This window comes from Athene noctua, chromosome 13, assembly GCF_965140245.1.
Source record: "Athene noctua chromosome 13, bAthNoc1.hap1.1, whole genome shotgun sequence".
Classification (NCBI taxonomy): domain Eukaryota; kingdom Metazoa; phylum Chordata; class Aves; order Strigiformes; family Strigidae; genus Athene; species Athene noctua.
This window is the reverse complement of record NC_134049.1, coordinates 17,968,831-17,992,116: the sequence shown is the minus strand read 5'-3', so window position 1 is coordinate 17,992,116 and position 23,286 is coordinate 17,968,831. Positions and strand designations below refer to the sequence as shown.

General features: G+C 38.0%; 1 protein-coding gene across 4 annotated transcripts; it reads left to right on the top strand.

Moving 5' to 3' along the window:
* The first annotated feature begins 2,940 nt into the window (after positions 1-2,940).
* Positions 2,941-20,595, top strand: BNIP2 (BCL2 interacting protein 2). Of its 4 annotated transcripts, none has more exons than XM_074916730.1 (12): positions 2,941-3,056; positions 7,233-7,376; positions 7,882-8,012; positions 8,769-8,836; positions 9,913-10,080; positions 11,900-12,076; positions 12,681-12,783; positions 13,071-13,202; positions 13,789-13,875; positions 14,026-14,124; positions 15,588-15,623; positions 18,012-20,595. In XM_074916730.1, exons 3-12 carry the CDS (start codon positions 7,963-7,965, stop codon positions 18,058-18,060), a joined length of 969 nt encoding a protein of 322 aa, XP_074772831.1. In that variant the 5' UTR covers positions 2,941-3,056; positions 7,233-7,376; positions 7,882-7,962; the 3' UTR covers positions 18,061-20,595. The 4 variants fall into 4 exon arrangements, with proteins under 4 accessions (XP_074772831.1, XP_074772833.1, XP_074772834.1 ...); XM_074916732.1 differs by having other exon boundaries at positions 7,215-7,376; XM_074916733.1 differs by lacking the exon at positions 15,588-15,623.
* Positions 20,596-23,286: the final 2,691 nt, after the last annotated feature.

The window sequence follows — 23,286 nt, the reverse complement described above, 5'->3', positions numbered from 1 at the left end:
AAATGCAGTCTCTACATCCAACCCCACAGAGACAGACTTTCAAATGAGTGTTTTAAAATTCCAACGTTTCTGAGCTTGAACCACTTGAAAAGAGAGCATTTTTAATCCAGTTGTTGGGTTTGGTTTTTTTAGATTACTATAAAATATTTTTTCAATAAGTAAAATGGGAAAAGCCTGTGAAAAAGGTGAATGTTTTGCATTCTGTTGCTTTTGATGACTAGTTTCTATTTAAAGGTTAATTGTGAATTATGTCAGACCTGAAATTGTGTAACAGTTGATTTTTCCCATATACAGGACAAAATTCAAGCAACAGAGCATTATTCCTTCAAGCCTGTTTCTTTGGTAAAGGTTTCATGTGAGAAACTGCTTATATTTGCAATTGTCTGATGTTTAAAAATAGAATTATTCAACATTCCCTAGTAGTTGGCTCTGACCTCTTGTTTGCTTATTTTCTAGGCTGTATTTGAACACTCGATAGATTTCCAGCTATATTGTGCCACCCCGTGTAAGAGATGGCAAATTGCATAACTCTGCAATGACACGAATTTGGCATTGGTCCATTTTGAAGACAGTTTTGAGTTTATCAACAACAGAAGCACACTTAAAAAGTGTTAAAAGTACTTAATATTAGACTTAAATTTTCTTAACACATTCATCTGCTGGAAAATTTTCGACCTTTTGACTGTTGGCCCTTTATTTATTACTGCTCTGTTGAAACACAAGGAAGATTATCTATTGGGTAATAAAATTATTCTCTACAGCATAATTTAATCTCGTTTTCTACTTTACCTAAACCAGAATAGAACAGTACTGACTCAGAATCTATACTCCAACACTTTGCAAACTTGTTTGCTGATAAAATAGGGGGTGTTCAGCCATCAAACTATTAAGTTTTGATCATGTTGGCTGAGCAGCCCATAAAAAGGAACTTCTCTTTTCTGTAATGCAGTGTGCTCCTCTAGACAGGCACCCTTGATCTTTGGAGCTCAGTTAAACCTAGCTCATTTAGACCCAGCTCAGTTAGACCCAGCTCATTCCAACTGTTCACAGATACTCTAAATCAGCAGGCTGAGCTCTCTTCTCACTCAGTCTTTAATAATATAGGGAAGTACTTTGCAAACTGATCACATAAGTCACATAGTCAGATCTTTGCTATTGAAGGCTGGGGTGCTACAGACATAGAAAGTTCCAGAGTAGGAACACTGGTAGTGGTAAGTTTGGTGTGCAGCAGGGAGTAGATAGGAAAATATAATGTTCTTAAGCATGGAGTATTTGGTTATCTTCTGTTGCATTCTTACTTCCACAAACAAAAAATAATGACATAACAAATGTGGGAGGATACAATATTTTTTTCCTTTTTGCTTTTTCCCCTCACTGTTTTACTGTATTTCCCTTACCAGTAGTTTCAGACACTTTATTTTATTTAAGCTAGCTCTTGCTTTACATTTGTAACTACTATCTGATAAACTTACAGCAATAATGCCTAGAGGCCACAGGCCATTCGCTGTGCATGATACTAATTCTTTATAAATATATTTTCAATGCTCTAATTAATTTACCTCAATAATTGCTTTTTTTCCCTGTACTTGTAGATTTTATCTGTGCTTTCTGTTCTTCTTTAGTGGTATTTTTCTTTCTCATGTTTTCCTCTTCATTTTATGCCGCCTTATATGACTTTTTAATTCTTTCCACACTTTTTCTCCATATCTGTCACATTTATTCCAAGTTCCTTAAGCACCCTACAGTAAAACAAACTCCACTGCTATTGTTGTAACATTCATCTTTGGGTAATAGATTAGCTGTGAGTGATTTGCTGTGATTAAATTAGTAGCTGTCTGTATATGATCACAATGTGTTAGTGGCAAGTTCTAAACCTTAGCCAAAACCTTCCTTTCATCCTGATCTCCTCCTCCTGGTAATGTTGGCTACCATTACCATTCTTAGCTATGTGAAAAGGATGAAAATGAGATTTGTATAACTTCCTGTGCTTCTCTGTCCGTCTGTAGTATCACTATATTATGTCACGCAGGAGGACTGTATTTTGCATGCCATATTTATACAGCTGAAGCTGTAGTTTCAAGTGATGCGGAGATTCAGGTTTTTTGCTCATTAACTCCACTACCGCCGCCTTGCCGGTATGTAATATTGATGCCACCTCTTGTTTTCCTGGTGGAGAACGTTCGACTCTTGTTTCTGACATTCATCTCATACCTCCCCGAGCACCTGAAATGCCAGGCACGGCACACTATCTAGCACACAGAGCTCGGACTTGACATTTTCCATTCGGTGTCCCGTTATCGCGGCCCAGGACTCGACCCCTCTGTTAACATTCCCGTGACAAGGGGCTGCCCTGGCCGGACGGGCGGCGGCCGCGGAAGCTGTCCGTGCCCAGGGACGGCAGCGGCGCCGCTCATCACCCCCCGCCGAGGCTGCCCAGCCCGCAGCACTGGCGCTCGGCGCTGGCGCTCAGCACGCTCCCGGCAGGACGGACAGCCAGCACCCGGACAGACAGACAGCGCCCGGACAGACAGACACCCGCCCGGACAGACAGACACCCGCCCGGACAGCCAGCGCCCGGACAGCCAGACAGCGCCCGGACAGACAGACACCCGCCCGGACAGACAGACACCCGCCCGGACAGACAGACACCCGCCCGGACAGCCAGCGCCCGGACAGCCAGACAGCGCCCGGACAGACAGACACCCGCCCGGACAGACAGACACCCGCCCGGACAGACAGACACCCGCCCGGACAGACAGACAGCGCCCGGGCCCGCCCCCAGAGCAGCACGAGCCCCGCCCCGCGCGCGGGAGGACAGAGCGCGCAGGCGCCAGCTGTCGGGGGGGGGGGGGGCGTGCGTGCGGCAGCCGCGTTCTCTTACGCATGTGCCTGAGTGCGCCAATCCCCTACGGAGAGGGGCTGCCACGTGACCCCGGCGGCGTATGCGCTTCCGGGTGAGCAGGGGCGCGCAGTCGAGCGGGCTCTTTCCGCGGCGGCGGCGCGGCCCAGGCCGCGGCTCAGCCCGTTACGTTCCTCTCTCCCCTGTCTCCTCCCAGGTATGGCTGCGGAAGGGGCGATAATAGCGAGCCGGGAGCTCTGAGCCGTGGCCGCGGCCCGGCCGGGCCGGGCTGGGCTGGGCTGGGCTGTGCGGTGCGGTGCGGTGCGGGCGCGGGGCAGGGCCGCGGCCCGGCTTCCCGTCGGTGCGCGGGGGGTGGCGGGGCTCAGTCCGGAGCCCTCGGGCGCGGGCGCCCTGCCGGGGCGGTGCTCGCCTGCGTCTCGGGCGTGAGAGCCGCTGCCAGGCCGCGCCGGTGCCTGGCACGGTGGTTGCCCCGCGGGGCGCGGAGCGGGCTGGTGCGGCCCCGCTCTGCCGAGATCGCGGCTTCCTCCGCAGAGCGCGGCGGCGGCTTCGCCCCGTGTGGCTTCGGCTCGGCCCTGGGAGCGCAAAGGGTTTTGAGCCCGTAAGTGTTAAACTTAGCAGTGCCTTCCTCTGCCTCGATGGAGCGGTGGCACCAGAGCGTCAGCCTTGTTTTCACAAAATAGGCTGGGGGTTTGTCCTCGGTGACGGAGTCTCTATTTCCCCTTTCTCTGGTGTGGTTGAATAACGAGTGGAGTAACTTTTTCCGATGCAGGTTTAGCAAATGCACAGTATAGAGCTATGTCACAGTAGCTGCTTTCTAGTGTCTTTTATTTTAGTTCCTCCTTATTTCCAGCTATTAATGTAATACACTAAGTAGTGATTGGTTATTTCTGGTTAACTTGTATGAATATTTAAATCTTACAAAGGCATATTGCGTGCATTTAGGCAGTGTATAAATTTTTTTTGGCCGTTGTCTGGCAAGTTAGTATTTCCCTTTAAATCAATCTCAGTGATTCAGAAATTAGATTATTCCATTGCTTTGAATGTAGAGTTTAAAGTAGTATCCCTGGAGATGAAAGCAGCAGTGTTCTCAAAAGTTTTCTCTTCTAGTTGACTGATTTCTTTGTGCTTTCATGCAGAGAGAAGGGACTAAAAGTGGTGAAGAATTGACTTGTTATTAATAAAGGTTCTTGCACTACCTCATTATGCAAAGTTACAAGTGATAAAGTTTGGATGTCTGTCTTCAGAGCTGGGAAATGTCTCCTGAGGTCATGGATAGTGTGGCCACCTTCTAAAAGTCAGTGGGGTTATAAAACCATATAGAAATTATAGTGAGCTGCACCATGTGGATATGTGTATGAGAAAATACCTATCTGTTCCTTACTTTTGTCTTGATGTAAAATAAATGTGAAGAATATTCTTAGCGGTACCTCTTTATTTCACTTAACTAACAGTTAATGTTTCTGTCAAAATGGTGGAAGTGAAATGTAGAAAAAAAGTAGGCTAACCTTTTTTTGAAGTTCATTTCAACCTTCTGAGACAGGAACAGCAAGCTATTCTTTGCTGACCAGGTACATAGTTCAACAGCGTGCTCATCACTGCAATTGTCTTGCAAAATAAACTTTGTTTTTATTCTACTAAAGATGCTGAGGTACTGATCAAGGACTGAATATGAGTCTTAGTATTGGATAGGCAGATACGACCATATAAATGTGTAACTCCTATTTATTTGTGTATTCTGAGAACTCAAGGGTGAAAACCCAAAAAAAAAATTTTTGTAAGGGATTTTTAACTTAGGTAATAAGATTGTTTCATGCATTCTGTTTTTTTGGGGTTTTTTTGTTGTTTTTTTTTTACTTTAAGTGTCTGGGACAGATTATTCAGCTGAAAACTAAATTTTTAAAAATGGCAATTTATAATAGGCTGTTGTATTTGGTACTCCTGCACCTGCCAGTGAGCCAGATTGGTATTAATGAGAACTCTGAAAATTATCTTTTTGCAGAAAAAGGATGAGAACACTGATGTTTTGGCTTGTGGTGCAAGCAGTAATACTCTTCAGGTGCGAGGTGTTCTGGAAATGGACATCTTGTTCATTAGCTGTAGTGGAAGAGTAGTGGGTTTTAGTGATGTGTTTGCTTGTGATGCTATTTTTATTTTTGTAGCATGATAACTTGCCTGTTGAGATAGTTTAAAAGGCGTTGTTGAGCACCAAAGTCCTGTGGTTCCTGTAAGAGAGCAGAACCACATGGCAGTCCTGCATCCACATGTTCTTTGATGTGTTGAAGTTTCTGACCTTTAGATAGCTCCTAAACTTCCAATTCCATTTCTTTAAGTAAAATGGAAAGTAAGGAGAATGGAGAGTAAGAATGATCAGTCTTGCTGTTCTCAGAAACCATGACTTGACTTGGCCATGAAGAGTGATAGAATCAGGTAGAAATTATTGCTTTTCTTCTTCATGACTAATAAATACTTGCATTATTACAATATATTGCATTTTTCAAGTTAAGATTTTAGATCTTTGATTTACAGCTGAATTAAAAAGAGATTTTGCCGTAGTAAGACCAGAAGATGTCAGCACTACCACAGCAGCTATAGGAAGACTATTCTAAACTTGGCTTTAATTTGTATGAGCAGAAATAGTAGATCTTTTTCCCCTGCTTTTTAAGCATTTATACTGGTCATGTAAAATTATTCGATAGTTAACTTTGAAGTCAGCACTTTTCTAACTTTCTTGAGATTACCTTTCCTCCTTAATTTCTCATTCTTCTAGCTGACAAATTGTAGTGCTTTTGTATATGAGACTTTAAGTTGAAACATCTAAAACAACTGCTTAGCCTGCATCTTAATTAGTGTGCTAAAAACCTAAATTCAAGCTTATTTGATGCTTAACTTGGAACTTGCCTTGTAAGTTTTTTGCAGCTGTACTATGTGGTATTTAGAAAATTATTGTTTTCAAATCTGCCTTAATGAGAAGCTGCTGGTGAGAATTCTGTAAGTAGAGAAGTGTTCTGTAAAAGTGATTTAAACTTCGGTTACAGCATGAGTAATTTAAACTTTGTGCCTGTCTTAGTGTATTGAGTTTATCTGAATGTAATTTCTACATACTGGTAGAAATTTCTTCTGCACTGAAATGCTGTACATCTGAAATTAATAGATGTTACTTGGTGTTTGGTATTCTTAAAAAGTATGGTGAGAAAACTGATCAAGTCTTGGAGCAAAACTACTTTAAACTGTCTTGTGGGAACTGTATAGTGAATGCAGTGCAGGCAAGCTCAAGAGTAGCATCTTATCAGCACAGTGATAGGTTGGTTTGTGGTGGTGGGTTTTTTTACTGTCAGTTTTCTTAGTTTTTTCATCTGTTCCTTAAGAATAAAGTCATCAGTTTAGATTTTCTTTTAGGTTTAGTGTCTGTTTACAGTGAACTGTGTAATTGCATCAGATGGCCCATTCCATAATGACTGTAACAACTATATTCTTTTGACTGTGCCGGGTACCTTGTGAAACTTATTGTGCTTCATCTCAGTGTCCTGAAACATATGTGTAAAGAACTATGCATATAATTCAGTGTTACTACTAATCATAATCTTGTCTCCAAGCAAATATTTAAAATTCATCGTTGCAAACACACAGGAGAAACTAACTGTATGCTGAGAATATAATCATTTTACTGCAAGAGAGGACATGTTTCATGAGGAAAGTCATATGATTCAAGCAAGAAGAAACTACTCTAAACAGCATATTAGTCAAAGGATGAACAGAAAGAGGGAGAACTGGGAGGACAATTGCTGGGGGCAACTTCTTGGAGACTGTGTGCACAGGAACATACTGCCAGCAACTGAATGGTGCAGGGGCTGAATGATTCAAACAAGGAGAGTCTGACCCTTAAGAGGAGCTGGGTTGCTACCTTCTAGAAATTTTAGTTCTGTTTTCTGGAGGAGGGAGGCAGGGAAACATCAGTAAAATAAGCTTAAATTTTGGTCGTTAGCATGTAATTTTTCTCTGGTACTGCAGTTTTATTAAAAAAAAACCCGAAACCAGTCTTGTAATTTTTTATTAATCGGCTTGTATAGTGTAGGTTTAAGCATTGCAGGATGTTTTAAAATCAGTCTGTGACTGTAATCAAGTCAGGAGAAGAGAAATTGGGGTTTGTTGTGAAGGGTGATCCCACAGAACAGTAAGGGTAACTTGTTTCTTTTTATCCATGTAAAAAGTACATTGTCTCTCTGGCTTAATTAGCAGTATGTTAGCAGTCAGACTTTGTACTTACTGGTGTTCTGTGTTGATTGCTTCTTTGCATTTAAAAATATCATTTCCTGTTTTGATTAGCATTGGTTTTCTTAACATCTTCATTGATAAGTTTACCTGTTGCTGCCAGTCTTCAGAGCCAGCACTACCAAGGGAGTCAACAGCTTGGATTTATATGTCAGCAGAATGGTTTATTATGTTCCATTATTGGGAAGTCCTTGTTGCTGGTGATGGGTGAGCCTGGAAAAACACAGCTTAACTTGCACTTGACAGGGTGAGTTCTCTGAAAATACTTTCTGAAATAGGTATCTTTAAAATGTTTTGGGGTTTGTGGTTTTCTTGTGTTTTTTTAGAACTGGGTTGAGTTTTAGATTTGACCACTGTAATTCTTTTTCTCAAAATATACAATTATTCAATATCTCCTATGGAATCTAGAGAGCTGTCAGATTTCTTACAGCTTGAGCTGGTGTAATCCCAAATGCTAGATCAGGTTGCTCAGGCCCTTGATTTTAATTGAGAGTTGGTCCTGCTTGAGCAGGGCATTGGACTACATGAGATCCCTTCCAACCTAATTTATTGTATGACAAACCATTCCATAAGTAGTTTTGCATAAAAAAAACCAAAACAACAAAATAGAAACAAATCATAAACTCTTCTGTTTTGTGTGTGTGGTTTTTTTTCCTGCATAATACCTCAACTTGATAATAAGTAAAAGGATGTGTTGAAAGTATGGGAATTACAGTAGTACTGAACTAGCATCTTCTGTTATGTTCCTGCAGTTCCTCTTTAGTCCACTGTCCTGAAAACAAGAGGTTCTGGCTGAACAGGAGTCTCTATTAGCAATTCAAGTTGGCTGGAAAATGGAAGGCGTTGAGTTTAAGGAAGAATGGCAAGATGAAGATTTTCCAAGGTTTTTAATGTTTTTTAAGTAATTCAAATCAAATGCATAACATCCAGAATAAGCTGCTACTTTATCTTCCTGGTGAACTAACACTCGGTAATAACCTTGAAGTGATTTTCATTAATAAAGTAGTCTTGAAAAGGTTTTGTGGCATGTTTCTTTATGGTCTGGAAAGGGATCACTTCATGTTCATGTGTAACTTCAGCAGTGGCATTCCTGTATTACTTTCCAGTGTTGTTGAAGTGAAAATTTGAAAGCTTGGCTTTGTTTTCTGTAGTAATCTTTTGCAACTACATTGTTTGCATATTATTACCAGTGTCTGAAGGCCCAAATATTTGATTAAGCAACATTTCTCAACAAAATTTTTGAGACTGCTAGTAATGCTTGGGCCTACAAAGAGCTAAACCAGCTGACTTCAGAGGCATTCTGTAATAACATGAGTAAAGTACTTTTGTAATGTATTTAACATCAAATTTTTTCAAGCAAGAATATGAGAAGTTTTCTTAAGGGTGACACATGCTAGTAGCAACCAGTATTTTGTCATTTCTCACATCAATAGATGGTTGCTTGAATGCTGTAATGGAATTCTCTGCTACTTTGCAGTTTGCTTACTGAAAGCTTCAATTTAGGCTATAAGTAAATTTAGTTTGGTACTATACCACAGTGGGTTTTTTAGGAGTGCAGTCTAATTATTTAGCATTTAGCTGGCTATTTAAGGAAAAAAAAATGTTTTGTCACAATAGTTTCTACTTTGTACACCACCAGGCCCCTGCCAGAGGATGATCCTGTTGAGTCAGATATATTGGCTGCAGCTGGAGAAGAAAGTGAAGCTGGTACGAACATTTCACTCCAGTCAAGCTGGCTGCTACTTAGATGGCTGTTTTAAAGCTCCATTTTGTTTTAGGGTGTTTTGGGGGGAGTTTGGGTTGGTGGTTTGTTGGGTTTTGATTCAGGCTTGGGGAAACAGCATTCTAAATGACATTTTTGTATGTGAAGGTTATTATAAACATCTTGCCTAGAAAGAAAAGGGTTTTGCAATAAAATGAGATTTCTCCCTGTGAACAGAGCTATCCAGGCAATACTGGACGAAAATGAATTATTGCACTCCTGACCTGTCTTAAAATCTTGATTCATTATTTGGCTTCTGTGCATCAGTTAGTACTTCAGTTTTGCTCCAAATTTCAGACCTTTGTGGCCTTATTGTAAGAATGTTGCCTGCCTGAATGGTCAGAGGTGAAATAATGCAGGTGTTTTCTTGATGTTTACATTTTTTGCATCTTGTCTGTCTGCTTTAGTTGTGGCATTTCTAGTGCTAGATCTGTCATTTCATTTTATTCCCTGCTTTCGACTGCTAAATCACACAAGTATTTGCCTTGTGTCTCAAGGAATGCTGTGTATTCACCTAACAGTTTCTTTAATTTTCTGTCCTCGCTATTGTTTGTCAGCCTTTTTTTTTTTTATCTTGTATATTATTTATTTCATCAAAGATGCTTATGATGTTGCCAATACCTTAACAAAAACAAGGGCTAGGGACATGAATCTATTGTGTTATTTGCAAGACGTAGTATAACATCTAGAACAACTCATGGTATGCTTTGACGTAGCTAATATGGGTAATAGGGGCTTAGGTGGTGGCAACACTACAGGTTTTTCTTCTGTAGGGAGTATGGTGGGTCTACCACTGTGATCATAGCATGTATGCAATCAGGTAAACTTACGGTTTTGAGAACTCTTACCTCCAGTGCTGTTCTCTTCACCCTGTGTTTAATTCTTATTCCAAAGATACATTGTTTAAATTGTGTTCATTTACAATGCATTCTGAGAAAGCACTATGCTCCTCTGTCTTGCTAATATGGTTATCTAAACTCACTTTAGCTTTGAAAATAAATAATTGATTTTTTAAATACAGAGGTTAATAGAACCAAAGCGAGGAAGAAACTGATGGCTCCAGATATTAGCTTAACTTTGGATCACAGTGAGGAATCTGTTTTGTCTGATGACTTGGATGAGAGTGGAGAGATTGATTTGGATGATTTAGATACTCCTTCAGAAAACAGTAATGAGTTTGAATGGGAAGGTAAGTATTTTGTTACTTTTGTCTGATTCCCTAAAATATTTTTGTGTGCAGGTCAACAGGTCTTCAGGTGGGATATAACTGTGACTCAGTATTACAAGAGTAAAAATGTAAAGGAGTGATTAGATTAGAAATTGGAAGTAGGCCCAGTGAATTTTTAAAGTGCAAAGCAGAATTTAACTGATTGTTATTAGCTGAATGCATTAGCTGTAACTCCAGATAAACTTAGGTGAATGTCACTAAACACCTGTAAGACCTGAAGTTATGGAAAATCCTCTCTATTGCAGTATGTTTTCAAGAACCAGCCTGGGAGAAAAAAATATTCAAGGTGTTTCACTTTGAAGTGAACCATATGCAGAAATATAGATTAAAGTTTAGCTGGTCAAAAGTCGACAAACTACAAGCCTTTGTAATTAAGGAGGACAATGTTATTTTAAAATATATTCAGTAACACCTGAACATCTTACTGTGGTGAGAATGACAAAAGGTCAGTAGCCTTAGAGTTTGCATGCTCTCTGGATTGACTGCAAGTGGTAGAAGATCCTCTTTTGTGTCAATGAATTCTGAAATTATTTGATAGGAAGTTACCTTAGCTATAGCCAGGTTCTTCATCTTATTCTTATAGGCAAAACCTGGAGATTCTAGCAAATGTTATTTGAGATAAAAATGTTATGTGTATGAAGTTTTAAACTTGAGTTTAACTTTGTTTTAAGGCCCTTTTATGTAAGCCAAGAACTGTTGTGTTGGTCAAATAGTTGGAGTCTTTAACTTCTGTAAACTTCATGACTTAAGAATGTCTCAAAGTAAAAATGTAAACTATTATTATTTTATTCTGGAAATAAAATAATTTTAATTCCTGAGTAAACAGGAAGCTTTCTTTTCACTATTACATATAAAACACTACCTGTTCTTCATTCCGAGATGGCTTACAAACAGAAAAAAATACACTCTTTAGAATGAAGGGGGGGGGGCGGGTAATGGGTAAAGACATATTGCAGGTGGTTTTCATAACAGAGACTGGGTTTACCTGTGTTAAAAGGATTTTCATCATTTTAGTGAAGAAGAACTGGTATTTAGGGTTAGTTTTACAATGATGCAAAGGAAGTTTCCAGATGTTTGTGCCTTGTTTTTAAAAGTGGCTGAAAAGGGTTTCTGTCTTTTCTTCCTTTAATGCTGCTGCCTTCATTTTCCTGGAAGGATAGTTTCAATTAACAGCTTTGTCTTGGGAACAGACAACTAACTTGCAGTAGGTTTTTCTCGCTTTGGGTAAGGCCTATGCAACAAAGCCAAGAATCATAATTTAATTGGAGCAAATTGTTTTAGATTGCTGTCAGCGTAAATTTCATCTGTATTGATTGCACACATATGAATTAGATTTAATTTCTGATAGATTTGCCTGCATGTCTGCTTGCAAGGTATTGTCACTGTTTTAAATCATGCTTTTATGTAAATCTGTGATCAAGCAACCTGTGTAATTATCATTGGAGTTAACCACTTTGTCTACTTTGAGATTCATCAGGATCGGTATTCTGAAAGCCTACAGTTAAATAGGCTTCCTACATGAATGAAAGTTAGTCGTGTACTTTGACACAGAAAATTAGTCAACAGATAACTGCCAACATAGGAGTATTTTGATAAAATATATATTACACCCATGAGATCCTATTTTGTAATGACTGAAGGAACCAAGTCAACTGATGTGTCTGACTGGCTAGAGAATATTAAAATGCATTAGATAGCAAAGTGGTTAACTGGTGTTGTAACTGATTGTCACTACATGTAGTATTCATAATGGATCTTTAACGTGTTTTAACTTTGGCAGATGATCTTCCAAAACCAAAAACTACTGATGTAATTAGGAAAGGATCACTTACTGAATACACTGCAGAAGAGGAGAAAGATGATGGTCGACGCTGGCGAATGTTTAGGATTGGAGAACAGGACCATAGGGTGGACATGAAAGCAATTGAACCGTATAAAAAAGTTATCAGTCATGGTGGTAAGGATTAGTGATGTGCTGAGCGGAACTGTTGAGAAACTGCTTCTTTAAGCTGAGTTTGGGGTGGCACAGACAGAGCTCATGATTCATTTGTTGCAATGTTAAGGCATATGGTTGACACTATTTTTTTTCCCTGTTAAACTAAAATTCCAAAATGTACGCATGTTCAGATGAAGCTACTAACATGCACATATGTTGTAAGATAAGATTATCTGGTCTACAGTGTCAGTGTGACTGGTTTAAGAGTGTTGAAAGCATTAATTGTAGATCTAGTAAGGCATAATCAGTTTAATGACAGTCTGTGGAGTTTAAGTTGGAAGAAAAGTTCGCTGTATAAAAGTCTGAGATTTTAAACTGAGATGTTGTTTGTAGGCACAGCATTGGATTTACATCAGCTTCAGCTGTTTCTTTAGAAGTAGACAAACTTGAAAAAGAAATCTTGATATTTTCTGTAACTGTATGAATTTGTCCATATAGAATAGATGTTTGTAAATCTTTTCAAGGTAAATACTGAAAAAGCTTATTGAATGTGCTTGGGTTTGTGTAAATGTAGTCAATATGTAGTTATCTTTGTCACTATTGATGCTTTTTTCTTTGTTTTTAGGTTATTATGGTGACGGGTTAAATGCCATTGTTGTGTTTGCTGTCTGCTTTATGCCCGAAAGCAGCCAGCCTAACTACAGATACCTAATGGACAATCTATTTAAGTAAGTCCATTATCTGCCTCTGAATACTGTCTTTTCACATTGTGTAACTTGGCATTTTGATGTAAGAGCAGTTACTTCTCTCTTTTTTATGAAACTTTTAATATTTCAGATGAAAGGTAACAAATGGAAAAGCAACAATATCTGCTTCCAAGGGAAGGAGAGAAACTATTATTAGATGTTGCTCAACACTGTTGCCAACTCTAAATTTTTAAAATATATTTGATCACTATTAGGAATTTAATATCCACAGATCTTCACGTGAAAGTTTTATTTGCTTGTTTTTGCAGGTATGTAATTGGCACTTTAGAACTGTTAGTAGCAGAGAACTATATGATAGTTTACCTGAATGGTGCAACAACACGGAGAAAAATGCCAAGTTTAGGCTGGCTTAGGAAATGTTACCAGCAAATTGATAGAAGGTAAGAAGCTCTGCAGTGTTTTCTTACAATATTCACATGTTCAGTGATACATGTTTAGGAAAAACTGCTGTTTACTGTGGTGACTGGTACCTACTGGTTAAGATTTAATGAAGCAAATTGCTTGGTGTATTGAAAACCTCTTCCTAAAGCTAGACAGTGTGTAATAATGCTACAGCCATGCCTTGTTGTCTTGCATTTCTTTGAGTGAAAATACTAGTGTTAGAATACTTGATACTGTTACCACGTAAAATTTCCTTAAAACTTCATGTATTAATATGATAAGGTAATAAGGGGGGGGTCCTTTGTGAACCACTTCATCATTAGTCACGTAAAAAGATTCAAAGACACTTGTCTTTGGAGTGTTATTTCCCTGTCAGTGTTGTCAGACTGATACTATATCTCAAATTTTGACTATGTAGTTGTGTGGTATTTTTCTGTTCTGGCAGATAGTAATGAATAATGGAATATCAGAATACCGGACTGATCTGACTGGTTGTGCTTGCAAAAGCATACTTTTTATATATTAAACACCTTGTCATGCTGCCTTTTTGTTCTAGTAATTATGTTCGCTGTTTGAATTCTTCAGGTTAAGGAAAAATCTGAAATCATTAATCATAGTTCATCCTTCTTGGTTCATCAGAACAATTCTGGCCATCACAAAACCTTTTATTAGGTAATACTCTGAAAGCTATTTCTTTTTGTTTGTTTGTTTAAAAAAAGTAATCCTAACAACTATTTACTTTAAACTTCAAAAACTGTTTTAATATTGACCTACTGAAAAATTTTTAAGTTGTAACTGTACCCTGCATTCGTTCTTCCACAGCTCAAAATTCAGCCAAAAAATTAGGTATGTCTTTACCCTGGCAGAACTAGCTGAACTCATCCCCATGGAATACGTTGGCATCCCAGATTGCATAAAACAGTACGTTTTATTCAAACATGTTCTACACTGATTATATTTTAGAACCAGTATATATTGTATACAGTGATTGTTTGGAATGTAATACTTTGCATTTAATAAAATTTCATTTAACTCAGATCATTGCTATCTCTAGGAGGACGACCCATGTTTGACCACATTTCTAACTTCGGTTTGGTATGCAGTAGCACGGATAGTCAAAATGTTAACGTATAGGGATCTTCACGGATAGTGCCTTACATGATTACCAAGTTAGGGTGTGTGAATCAAGTCTTCTAGAGAGAAGACCTTAGTCCAGTTGTTCTACCCCTTAGTATACTAAACTGGCTTGTGAATGAGAAGTTCTGGTCATGTTTATACTGAAGTTACAGTATCTTCAGTTTTCGTGCTAAAATGTGTAACAAGTGAAGTGATGAAATATCACTTGGGTTGGGATTTAATTTAAAAGAGCTGTGGTGAAAAAATGCTCAATCCCTACCCGTAACAGTTCTAAAACTACTTTGGTGGTTAGGGCAGCATCAGTGTCCTTGGTTTTCTCCTCTTCCTTCCCTCCAGATATAAATATCCATTTTAATGTCAGCATAACTCTGCTTTCAAATATGATGATGACACTTTTGTCAGTAGTATCTCTGTAGTCAGTAGTGGGTGCAGCAATAGAGTAGAAACTATAAACTTGGGTCTTAATGCCAAATGAAAATACTAACAATTCTGATGATAAATTGATCAGCCTAGTAGAGGGTATAGCATACAAAACCTATAGGGTATACATCACAATAGGTGATCACAAACTGGGAACTCCATAAAGAAAGATGGCATAGTCTCTACTGTGTGGACCAGAGGGCACATCCATGTTGGACAAATTCCTTCCCCACTCCTGCAAATGGCTGGTTATTGCAGTAAACATTCAGCTGGTATGAGTTGCATGATTTAAATTTTTATGAAATAGAGAAAATGCATTTTTCTTGGGGTGGAAAGACGTGACAATGCTAAAGCAGTCTTGTACTGTCTTTAGAATATTCTTTTTTTTACTGGGGCTTTTGAGGGATATGTTTTGAATATTCAGACTGTCATTCCAAGTCTTGAAAGACTCCTTTCTGTATTGATGAACTTTTAACTGTTCTGCAAAGGCCGAACTTATTTGACAGGTGGAGTTAATTCTCAGACTTCTGTGAAGGATTATATCTGGCTTCAAATTGTTTTGAATACAGACTTTAAATTTTAGTGATGGATGTTAATACTTGACAAGAAGTTGTATTGAATTCATATGTTGTCATAATAACTAAATCTTAATGCTTCTTGTTGAATGCTTATAAATGTTGGAGGTACAATATATTTTTTCTTAATTATCAGTTCCAAAACTTGGTATATTTGTACAAACTGTACTGACAATAATACCAGATTGCAGCTTCTGTTGAATTTGGCCTTCATATGTTATATTTACTGAAATCAAACTTTTCCTCACCAAGGTATGAAGAAGAAAAGTTTAGAAAGAAACAGAAAAGGTATATTCATATTTTGATTAGGGTTGCATCTAGATAAGACAATTTGCACTGCAACTAACTCCCAGTTGATGGGCTTGCAAAAAGGAATAAGCATTTGTAAATATAAACATGCACTAGTGACTAAGTCTTTAAGCATGAAAGTAACTATACTGCTTGCAAGTACAGTGTATCATCTAAAAGAACTCACCCTGGATGTTCAGACAGATATTTGTGAATACTCTCCATTACATGAGATGCTCACTTTTAAGGGGATACGTAGATTCTCAACTGAATCTTCAAGAGGCCAGAGTAGTGCTTCTGTATGAACTAAATCAAGTTTCACTGTTTCTGACCAGAAGTGATGTCTGAAGGAAGAGCTGGTTTTAGGCGCTAAGCTGTAGCTATGCGTCAGCAGAGATGCAACTGGAAGAAGTTCTAATATTGCATCTTGCATTTTGTATTTTTGGTATTCACTACTTTTTTAGTTAACTTGCACAGATGCAATCTAAATTATTAGTTTTAGTGCTGTTTGTATTTGCAGTGCCTATGCTCCTTGCTAATAAACATTGGATTTTCATTTTGTTAATTTTCAGTCTCTTGCTAACTATTCAAGCTATTCCAGCAGCTGATGAAATTTTTTGAATGGATATGTTACTTTTTCACTGTCACTAACAAATGTACTGAAAGGTTTTGCTACTAACTTTGCTTTTTTTTAATTACTCTTCCTGTGTGTGCATAACTATTGAGAGGCTTATTGTCTAAATTGTGTAATGAACATAGAGAGGAACACTGAGAAATTAAAAGCATTTAAATTATTTCTGAAAGCTAGCAGGTAAAGCTGGTGACAAGTGTTAAATGTTTTCTAGGAATTATTCCAATTAAGTGATAGTTTTGCAGTGTATAACCTGAAGTACTAAGAAACCCTTTCAGTACATATTGAACAACAGTTCTGCTTGATTTTTTTTTTTTTTTTTTTTTCTTCCCCAGCATACATAATTTGGCCCAGTTCTATTACAGGGCCCATTTGTATTCAGGATGCAAACCTGAGACATTCAAACAGTAATGTAAAAACTTTTACAAATCTTTGGTACAACAAGCACCTTCTAGTGTCCCTGGCAATATCATTGCTTATACCACCATCACTTTTATAAAAGTAATACATTCCTAAGTGAAACTTACATATTGAGGAAAGATCACAGGCACTGTTTGATACTGAGACTTCAATCAGATTGAAAGCAGTTGTAGGCATTACTTACTATAATAGGGGGAAAGGATATGTGTTGAAGTTCAGTTACTGAATTGTTGAGGATGGAAGTAGGAATTTTTTGGCTATGTGTATGGGTCACTTTGGAAGCTAAAATATGATACGCTTCTGTGGATTTATATTGTCAGCTATATGCTTATGCATAGCTTGTTTTCTTAGACTTTCTGTGGTCAGTCTTAAGTCATGTGAAAACATGGTTTTTGAAGATACTGCAATGAGGACAGGGATTAGTTTCATACTGTGCAGGTGAACAGGTATTCAACCAAGGCTGTTGCTTCCAGACAACACTGTTCCAGACCTATTAGATCCTTATATGCTAGGTTCAGTTTACAGCTGCACAAATCCCCAACCCACTTGCCTTCCCTTCTTATGGGTTTAATTTACCTCCATGCACAACTTACTTTCTAGAAGATATAGTTAAGACTGTAGCATGTTGTTACTGTAAAGAGGAAAAGTACATCTCATGCAGGACTGTCAACTATCACTTGTCTCTGCAAAGCAATGTTTTGTTTGCTAGTTCCAAGGCAGATTACAAAAAAACCACCTACCCCCAAACCCACAAGCAAAAAAACAACTTTAGCAGCATGATGGTGAATTATTCCCAGGTAATTACAAGAGTTTTAAATAGAAAAGGTATTGCAGTTAAGGAGCCACTTAACTTTTGTTGATTCGACTAGTGCTGTTACCTTCTTGGCTTAATTACTGTAACATTAAAGGTAATTCTGTGCTTATTCTTCAGTCATGAATTCATCAAAGTAGTAGTGCTTGAAGATATTGTCATGTTACCTATAAACTTGTATTCCTGCTTGCATTCATTAATAAAAGCACAGAACCTGCTTTTTTTCTTCTGTAGTCAAACTTCACTTGCACTTTTCAAATGCTTCCTTTCAAATGCTATAGTTATTTAAATGGTTTCTTAACAACTTTAATTTCTAGGGGGAGGTAGAAAAATAGATACTTTTTTTACTTAAAAGCACTGTTGTGACTACATTCAATAAAAATCTTAATATATATTTACTAAAACTTTTTCCATGTAAAAGCTTTGTGTTTTCCTGATAGGGTGAATAGTTTTTGCTTAATATGAGCTATCAAACTAGACTACTTCGTAACATAGTTTTAATCTTACTGCTTTCTTTGCTAAGCAGAGTTGACCAAGAGCTGAATGGAAAGCAAGAGCAGAAAAGTGAACAGTAAGTTTGGAGTCCAAACAAGACTGAAGAATATGCAGATGGAATTATGCGATTTTTTGCTCTATTTACAAAGCATTCTCTGTGTGTGTATATATTATATAACCTATTGAAAAAGGTGCTTAACTTCTTTGGACTAGCACAGAATGGACTGCTTACTGCTGTATTGGTTTGTCTTGACTTTAATAGCTATGTTTATGTAATCATTTTATACTGCTAAATGTCAACCCTATGTTTTCAGAGGATGTTCTTGCAATTGTTTATCTAAATGATGCATGTTCTTCTGTAAAATATTTATATACCTAAATGTTAAAGGAAAGAGATAATATATATTTTTATGACTGAGCAATATATTGTGTGTACCTGCTGAAGGAATTAATTTGCAGGTAGATAATGCCATAAGTTACTTGTTGTTATTGTATACATCTGTTTTGCTGTAAATGGTCAAGTGCATTTCTTCGTTGCCACAGAAACCTTAATTTGTTTGGTTATTAACAATCACACAATGTAGTCTTTCACAAGTGTAGAGATCCTTATTTTTGTTCACAGACCTAATACAATCATGCACTGACCTCACTAAAGTGAGTTTGAGCTTTGATGTCTGTTAGTCCATTTTTCAGAATGCAGGACTGTAGTTCTGTGAACTTCAGTCTGTTGGCCAAAGGATTTAAGCCTAAGCCACAATAGAAGCTGAACTGTTTGAATGACTAGTAAGATATCGGACCTTTCTCAACTTAAGTTGCAAATTTAGATTCTGCTTCAGTAAATCAAGGTTATCTCAGCTACCATTAGGAAATAAGTACACTGCAGTTCTTCCTAGATGAATATAGGTTGTCACCAGTAGGAACTCTAGTCATACTCAGTAAAGCTTGGGAGTTACACAGATATTCTAGCCATAATATCAATTGTTTGCAGAAGTATGGGGGATCTTACGCTATCTTGTAGATGAAACATCTTAGTTTGGCACATGATACAAGCACTAATTGCACTTAATAGAAAAGTGATTTAAAGGTTGGTGTGTTTTTCTTTCCCCACGGTGATAGTAAACTTGTGTCTGTAAGAGGCGTTCTTGGACACATAACTAGTGTAACTAGGGCACCAATAATGCACTGGTTGATATGTTGTAAAAGTTTGTAATGTCTTTTGGTAATCATTGCTATTTCCCTCTAAGGACAGGTACATGCAAATAAATCCATTCAGGAACTGAACCAATATAATATTGTAGCCAATACGTTAAATCTTCACTTTTGTTTTTTATTGTGCTCACAATTTTGTTTTAATGTCAAAAATAGCAATTCTCAATTATATTAAAAGTTAGTGTTATACAGTTATTTAAAAAAAAAAGGTTACATTCAACCAAAGTACTACCTGACCCTGATAAATTGCAGTCAAGAGAGCATTCCAGGGTCAAGACTTATTACCAATTAACAGTTAATCTACTGTCTCTAATGACACCTGTATAGGCTCTGAGAGCATATTCATGTCAGATGAGGGCAAATTGCCCATGTCTCTAGGAGTTGAAGTCTGCAATTCAAAGACTTTCATCTCAAGATCTGGGTACTTTTGTTATGGTAGTTTCTGTATCACAGTTTCAAAGAGATTAATGTGCAGGGTGTTCTTTTTCAACAGGTAGTGCTAATTTCAAGTTGCCTTGCATCCATTTAATCAGGTTTGGATCTTGTTCTGAAAGCAGAACACAAATGTGAAGAGTTTCTTTGGGGCTGTCTTATCTCCTGCTTCAATTTCAGTGTTGGCCCAGATTAATGTAAAGTCCCAGTCAGTAAACTGGACACTTACAGCCTGTCTACTTCTGATGCTTTCACAGTACAGTGTACAAACATGCACACATGTAAACCTGCCTGATCTTTACTGATTCTGTGTGGGTCCTAAGTTAGATAACGAAGCATTCTGATCATCTCATTTCATTTTTTTCCTAATGAAAAAAAGTATTATTCTTGGTAAAGTCATATTCTTAGTGGAAGGATTGTACTTCTACGTGTCCTGTTCCTTCCTATGTGTATAGTGTAGTATAGAGTAGCCAGTCTAATGTATAAGCCGTACTGCCAAATGATGGGATTATTATTGTTGTCTTTCCTGGTGGCTGAGTGATTCTTTAGTTTTCATGCTGCAGTAGTACTGTTTCTTTTGGAAATGTGTATGTGCTTACCAAATGGTTTATTTCTCTAGTATGGTTTTTTTTTAATTAATATACAGCCCAACAGTTCTGTCCCTAAAGATATGCAGCTTGAGAAACAGTTGTACTAAAGACCTTTTGCAGCTCATCATTTAATGGTGAGGTGGATGTTTACAAAAAACAAAGAGGTCCCAAAGTTATCTTGAACACAAATGGATAAGTTTTTGGCAAACTTATCTTTTTTATCTATAAAATAATTAATATATTTTAATATTTAAAAGTTGGAATGTCGTACTGTTATTAAAATTATCTCAAAACCCGAATCACTTTGTGATAAGAGATGGTATTGTAGGGAATTCGCCATTCAATTGTACTTCCTGCTAAAAATAAAACTCATGTTGCCATATGGTTTGAGTGCTATCATGAAAAGATAATTTCATGAGTCACTAATTTATCTTTGATTTGGAAGTCTTATTAGGCTTTTTTATATATATGTGGTAATAAGTGATTATCTTTTATTATTACTACATGCAACTGAAAGAGATGTTTGGGCCAGCAGCCTCTCTGTGGGTGTCATATTTTGTAAATTGATTTCTACAACAGGATAAGCGTTCAGAAGTGGCAAATATATTTTGAAGAAAGTGTCATTAAAAACTGATGTTAATAGACTCTAGATTGCTTGAATGTTCTTGATGTTCTGTGTAGTATGGCAAAGCCATGTTAGTTTGGAAAGTAATGGAGAGGCATGTGTAAGGATTTAGTGCTGAAGCAGATTGAAGTCTTTGAGGATCTGGGATGTTAAAATGGAGATTTCTTTGGTTCCAAAAAGCTTAAAACTGGTTAGAATAATATGTAACCTTGTTCGTAACAATGCAGCTTAGCAAATTTTTTTATTTTCAGTGGATGAGTAAAGAATAGTACTTCTTGCTGCAAGGAACTTTGTATTGAGAAACAGTAGTTACATTCTGAACTGCACACAATTAGCCTGTATTTTTTAGCATGTTTCAGCAAGTTTGTTGCATTGTACACTTAAGTGCTTTGATGATGACTAAAGAACTTTCAACAGTTAGTGTCAGACTTCAAGATTAATTACGTGTTGGTGGTAATGCAATCTTTGTGAAATGACCTGGAAGTGTGTCATAGGGAGGAGATTGTGGCATTGGTGCCTAGTCATGTCAGCTTCACTGATGTCATCCACTGAAATGCCTGTAGTTAACTGAAAATAATGGAGCTACATTATGAATGGGCACTTTCTAAGCTAAATCTGTCACATAGTAGTAAGTTTCTCAGTGAAAAGTGTATTGTTCCAGTGTCAAATTTTTGTCGGTGTATCCTATGGATTTATAGAGTATTTATTATGTAGGATGGCTTAAATGCATCTCTTAGGAAAAGTTGTTGGTTTTGGAGATGACTTTGATTCTCAAGTCGTTCCAGTCTCCCTCAGAAAAGTCTCATAAGCAACAGAGGGGAGAGGGCTAATAGCTTGCGTGCTTTTTGTAACCACCCAAGTCTTACAAAGCTTTCAGTGAAAATTCTTACTCAGTCCTTGTGAATGCAGGTCATTCTCTGGAGGATTTGTTTCACCGACTGGTTGTCGGAGATGCTTGAAATAAGTGCTTTAATTATACTTTTTAAGGATGCCAGGTTTTAGTCAGAGTAGCACTCAGCAATGTAAGGAATACTTAAATATTCGTATTCTGAAGGACGGATTTCGCAGCTTTCCTAGCTTTAAAATTGTAAATTTTGAACTACATGGTTTCCCTTATTGCATCTTGTTCCCTGTATTGAGCTAACAGGAAAAAAGGATGTTTGTGAAGAGGATACAGTTGTATTACAGTTTTTTCATCATTCCCTTCAGCCATGACTGAGACCAGTGAAATTAAAGACATTCTTCGCTTAACTAGATTGGGGTTTTTTTCAATTTCAACTGCCTGGTTTATTCTGATTTAAATATACTGATTTTATTTAGTATTGAAAATGATCTGAGAAGCTGCTTGAGTGTTTTCAAAAAGTCAAGTCCTTATCTTACCATGCTCCTTAACTAGCAGCTGAGCAAGCTAGAGTAATATTTATGACATGGAATTCCAGGTTAATAATTACAAAAAAAAAAGGAAGACAGATGCTTACTTTCTTAGTGGCTGTGCAGTTCTGCAGTGTTTCTTAGTCATGTGAACAAAGCATTTTTATTAAGAAAAGCCTGAGTAGTAGTGTGCTCTAGGAGTTGAATAGTAGATAGAAGGGTTAAGACATTTTTAGTATCAGTAAACTTTAATATACATGATATGGGAAGTATGCAATTTAACAAAATGAAGCTGCAGTAGTCACAAAAAAACATAGCTTGTGAATCACAGATGATACAACTGGCTTAAATTTAATATTCTTCACAGATGTGATTGTTTTCCTTTGCCCCTTTTAATATAAAACTATGTAAGTACAAGACTTTCCGCCTACCTCTTAAGAATGATCCCTTCTTTTTAAATGATCTTGTTTGTTCCAAGGTGTCATGGAGTAATGTGATAAACACATTTCTGAATGTCCTAACTGTTAATACTTATGGGAAACTTCTTAATTAGGAAAAAAATAAATGCTGTATGCAATAAATACCTTTGGAAAAGGTCTGAATGTTTTATTTTACTTCTTAGGAATATATTGCCTTTTGTGATTGTACCACCACCTTCCTTGTAAAACCGTGAAATTTAGTTTTGGTTCCCAAAGCATTGCAGGTGCCAGTTCATAGTCGCAGTGAAACTTAACGGTTATTTTGAAGATAAGTTTTGGAGTCGAGTATTTCAAAGGCTGTTGGCAGCTGGTGCATGTTGGGAGTATAGCGTTAGAGGAAAATGGGTTAAGTGCTTCGCTGAAGGAGGGCGTGGATCAGTCACTTGAACAGGTAGAATACACCTGAACCCGGAACTACAGCCATTTTCGCGGCTCGCTCCTAGGTCACGCTTTAACCGAGCCCCTTGCAGCCTCTCTCGGTGTCCCGGGGGGCTGCGCCGGGGCCGGCCGGGCGTGCTGCGGCCCTGCCCGCGGGGCGCAGGCGGCCCCGCCCGGCCTCAGCCGAGCGCTGCTGCGGCGGCGCAGCGCCGGGGGCGGGGC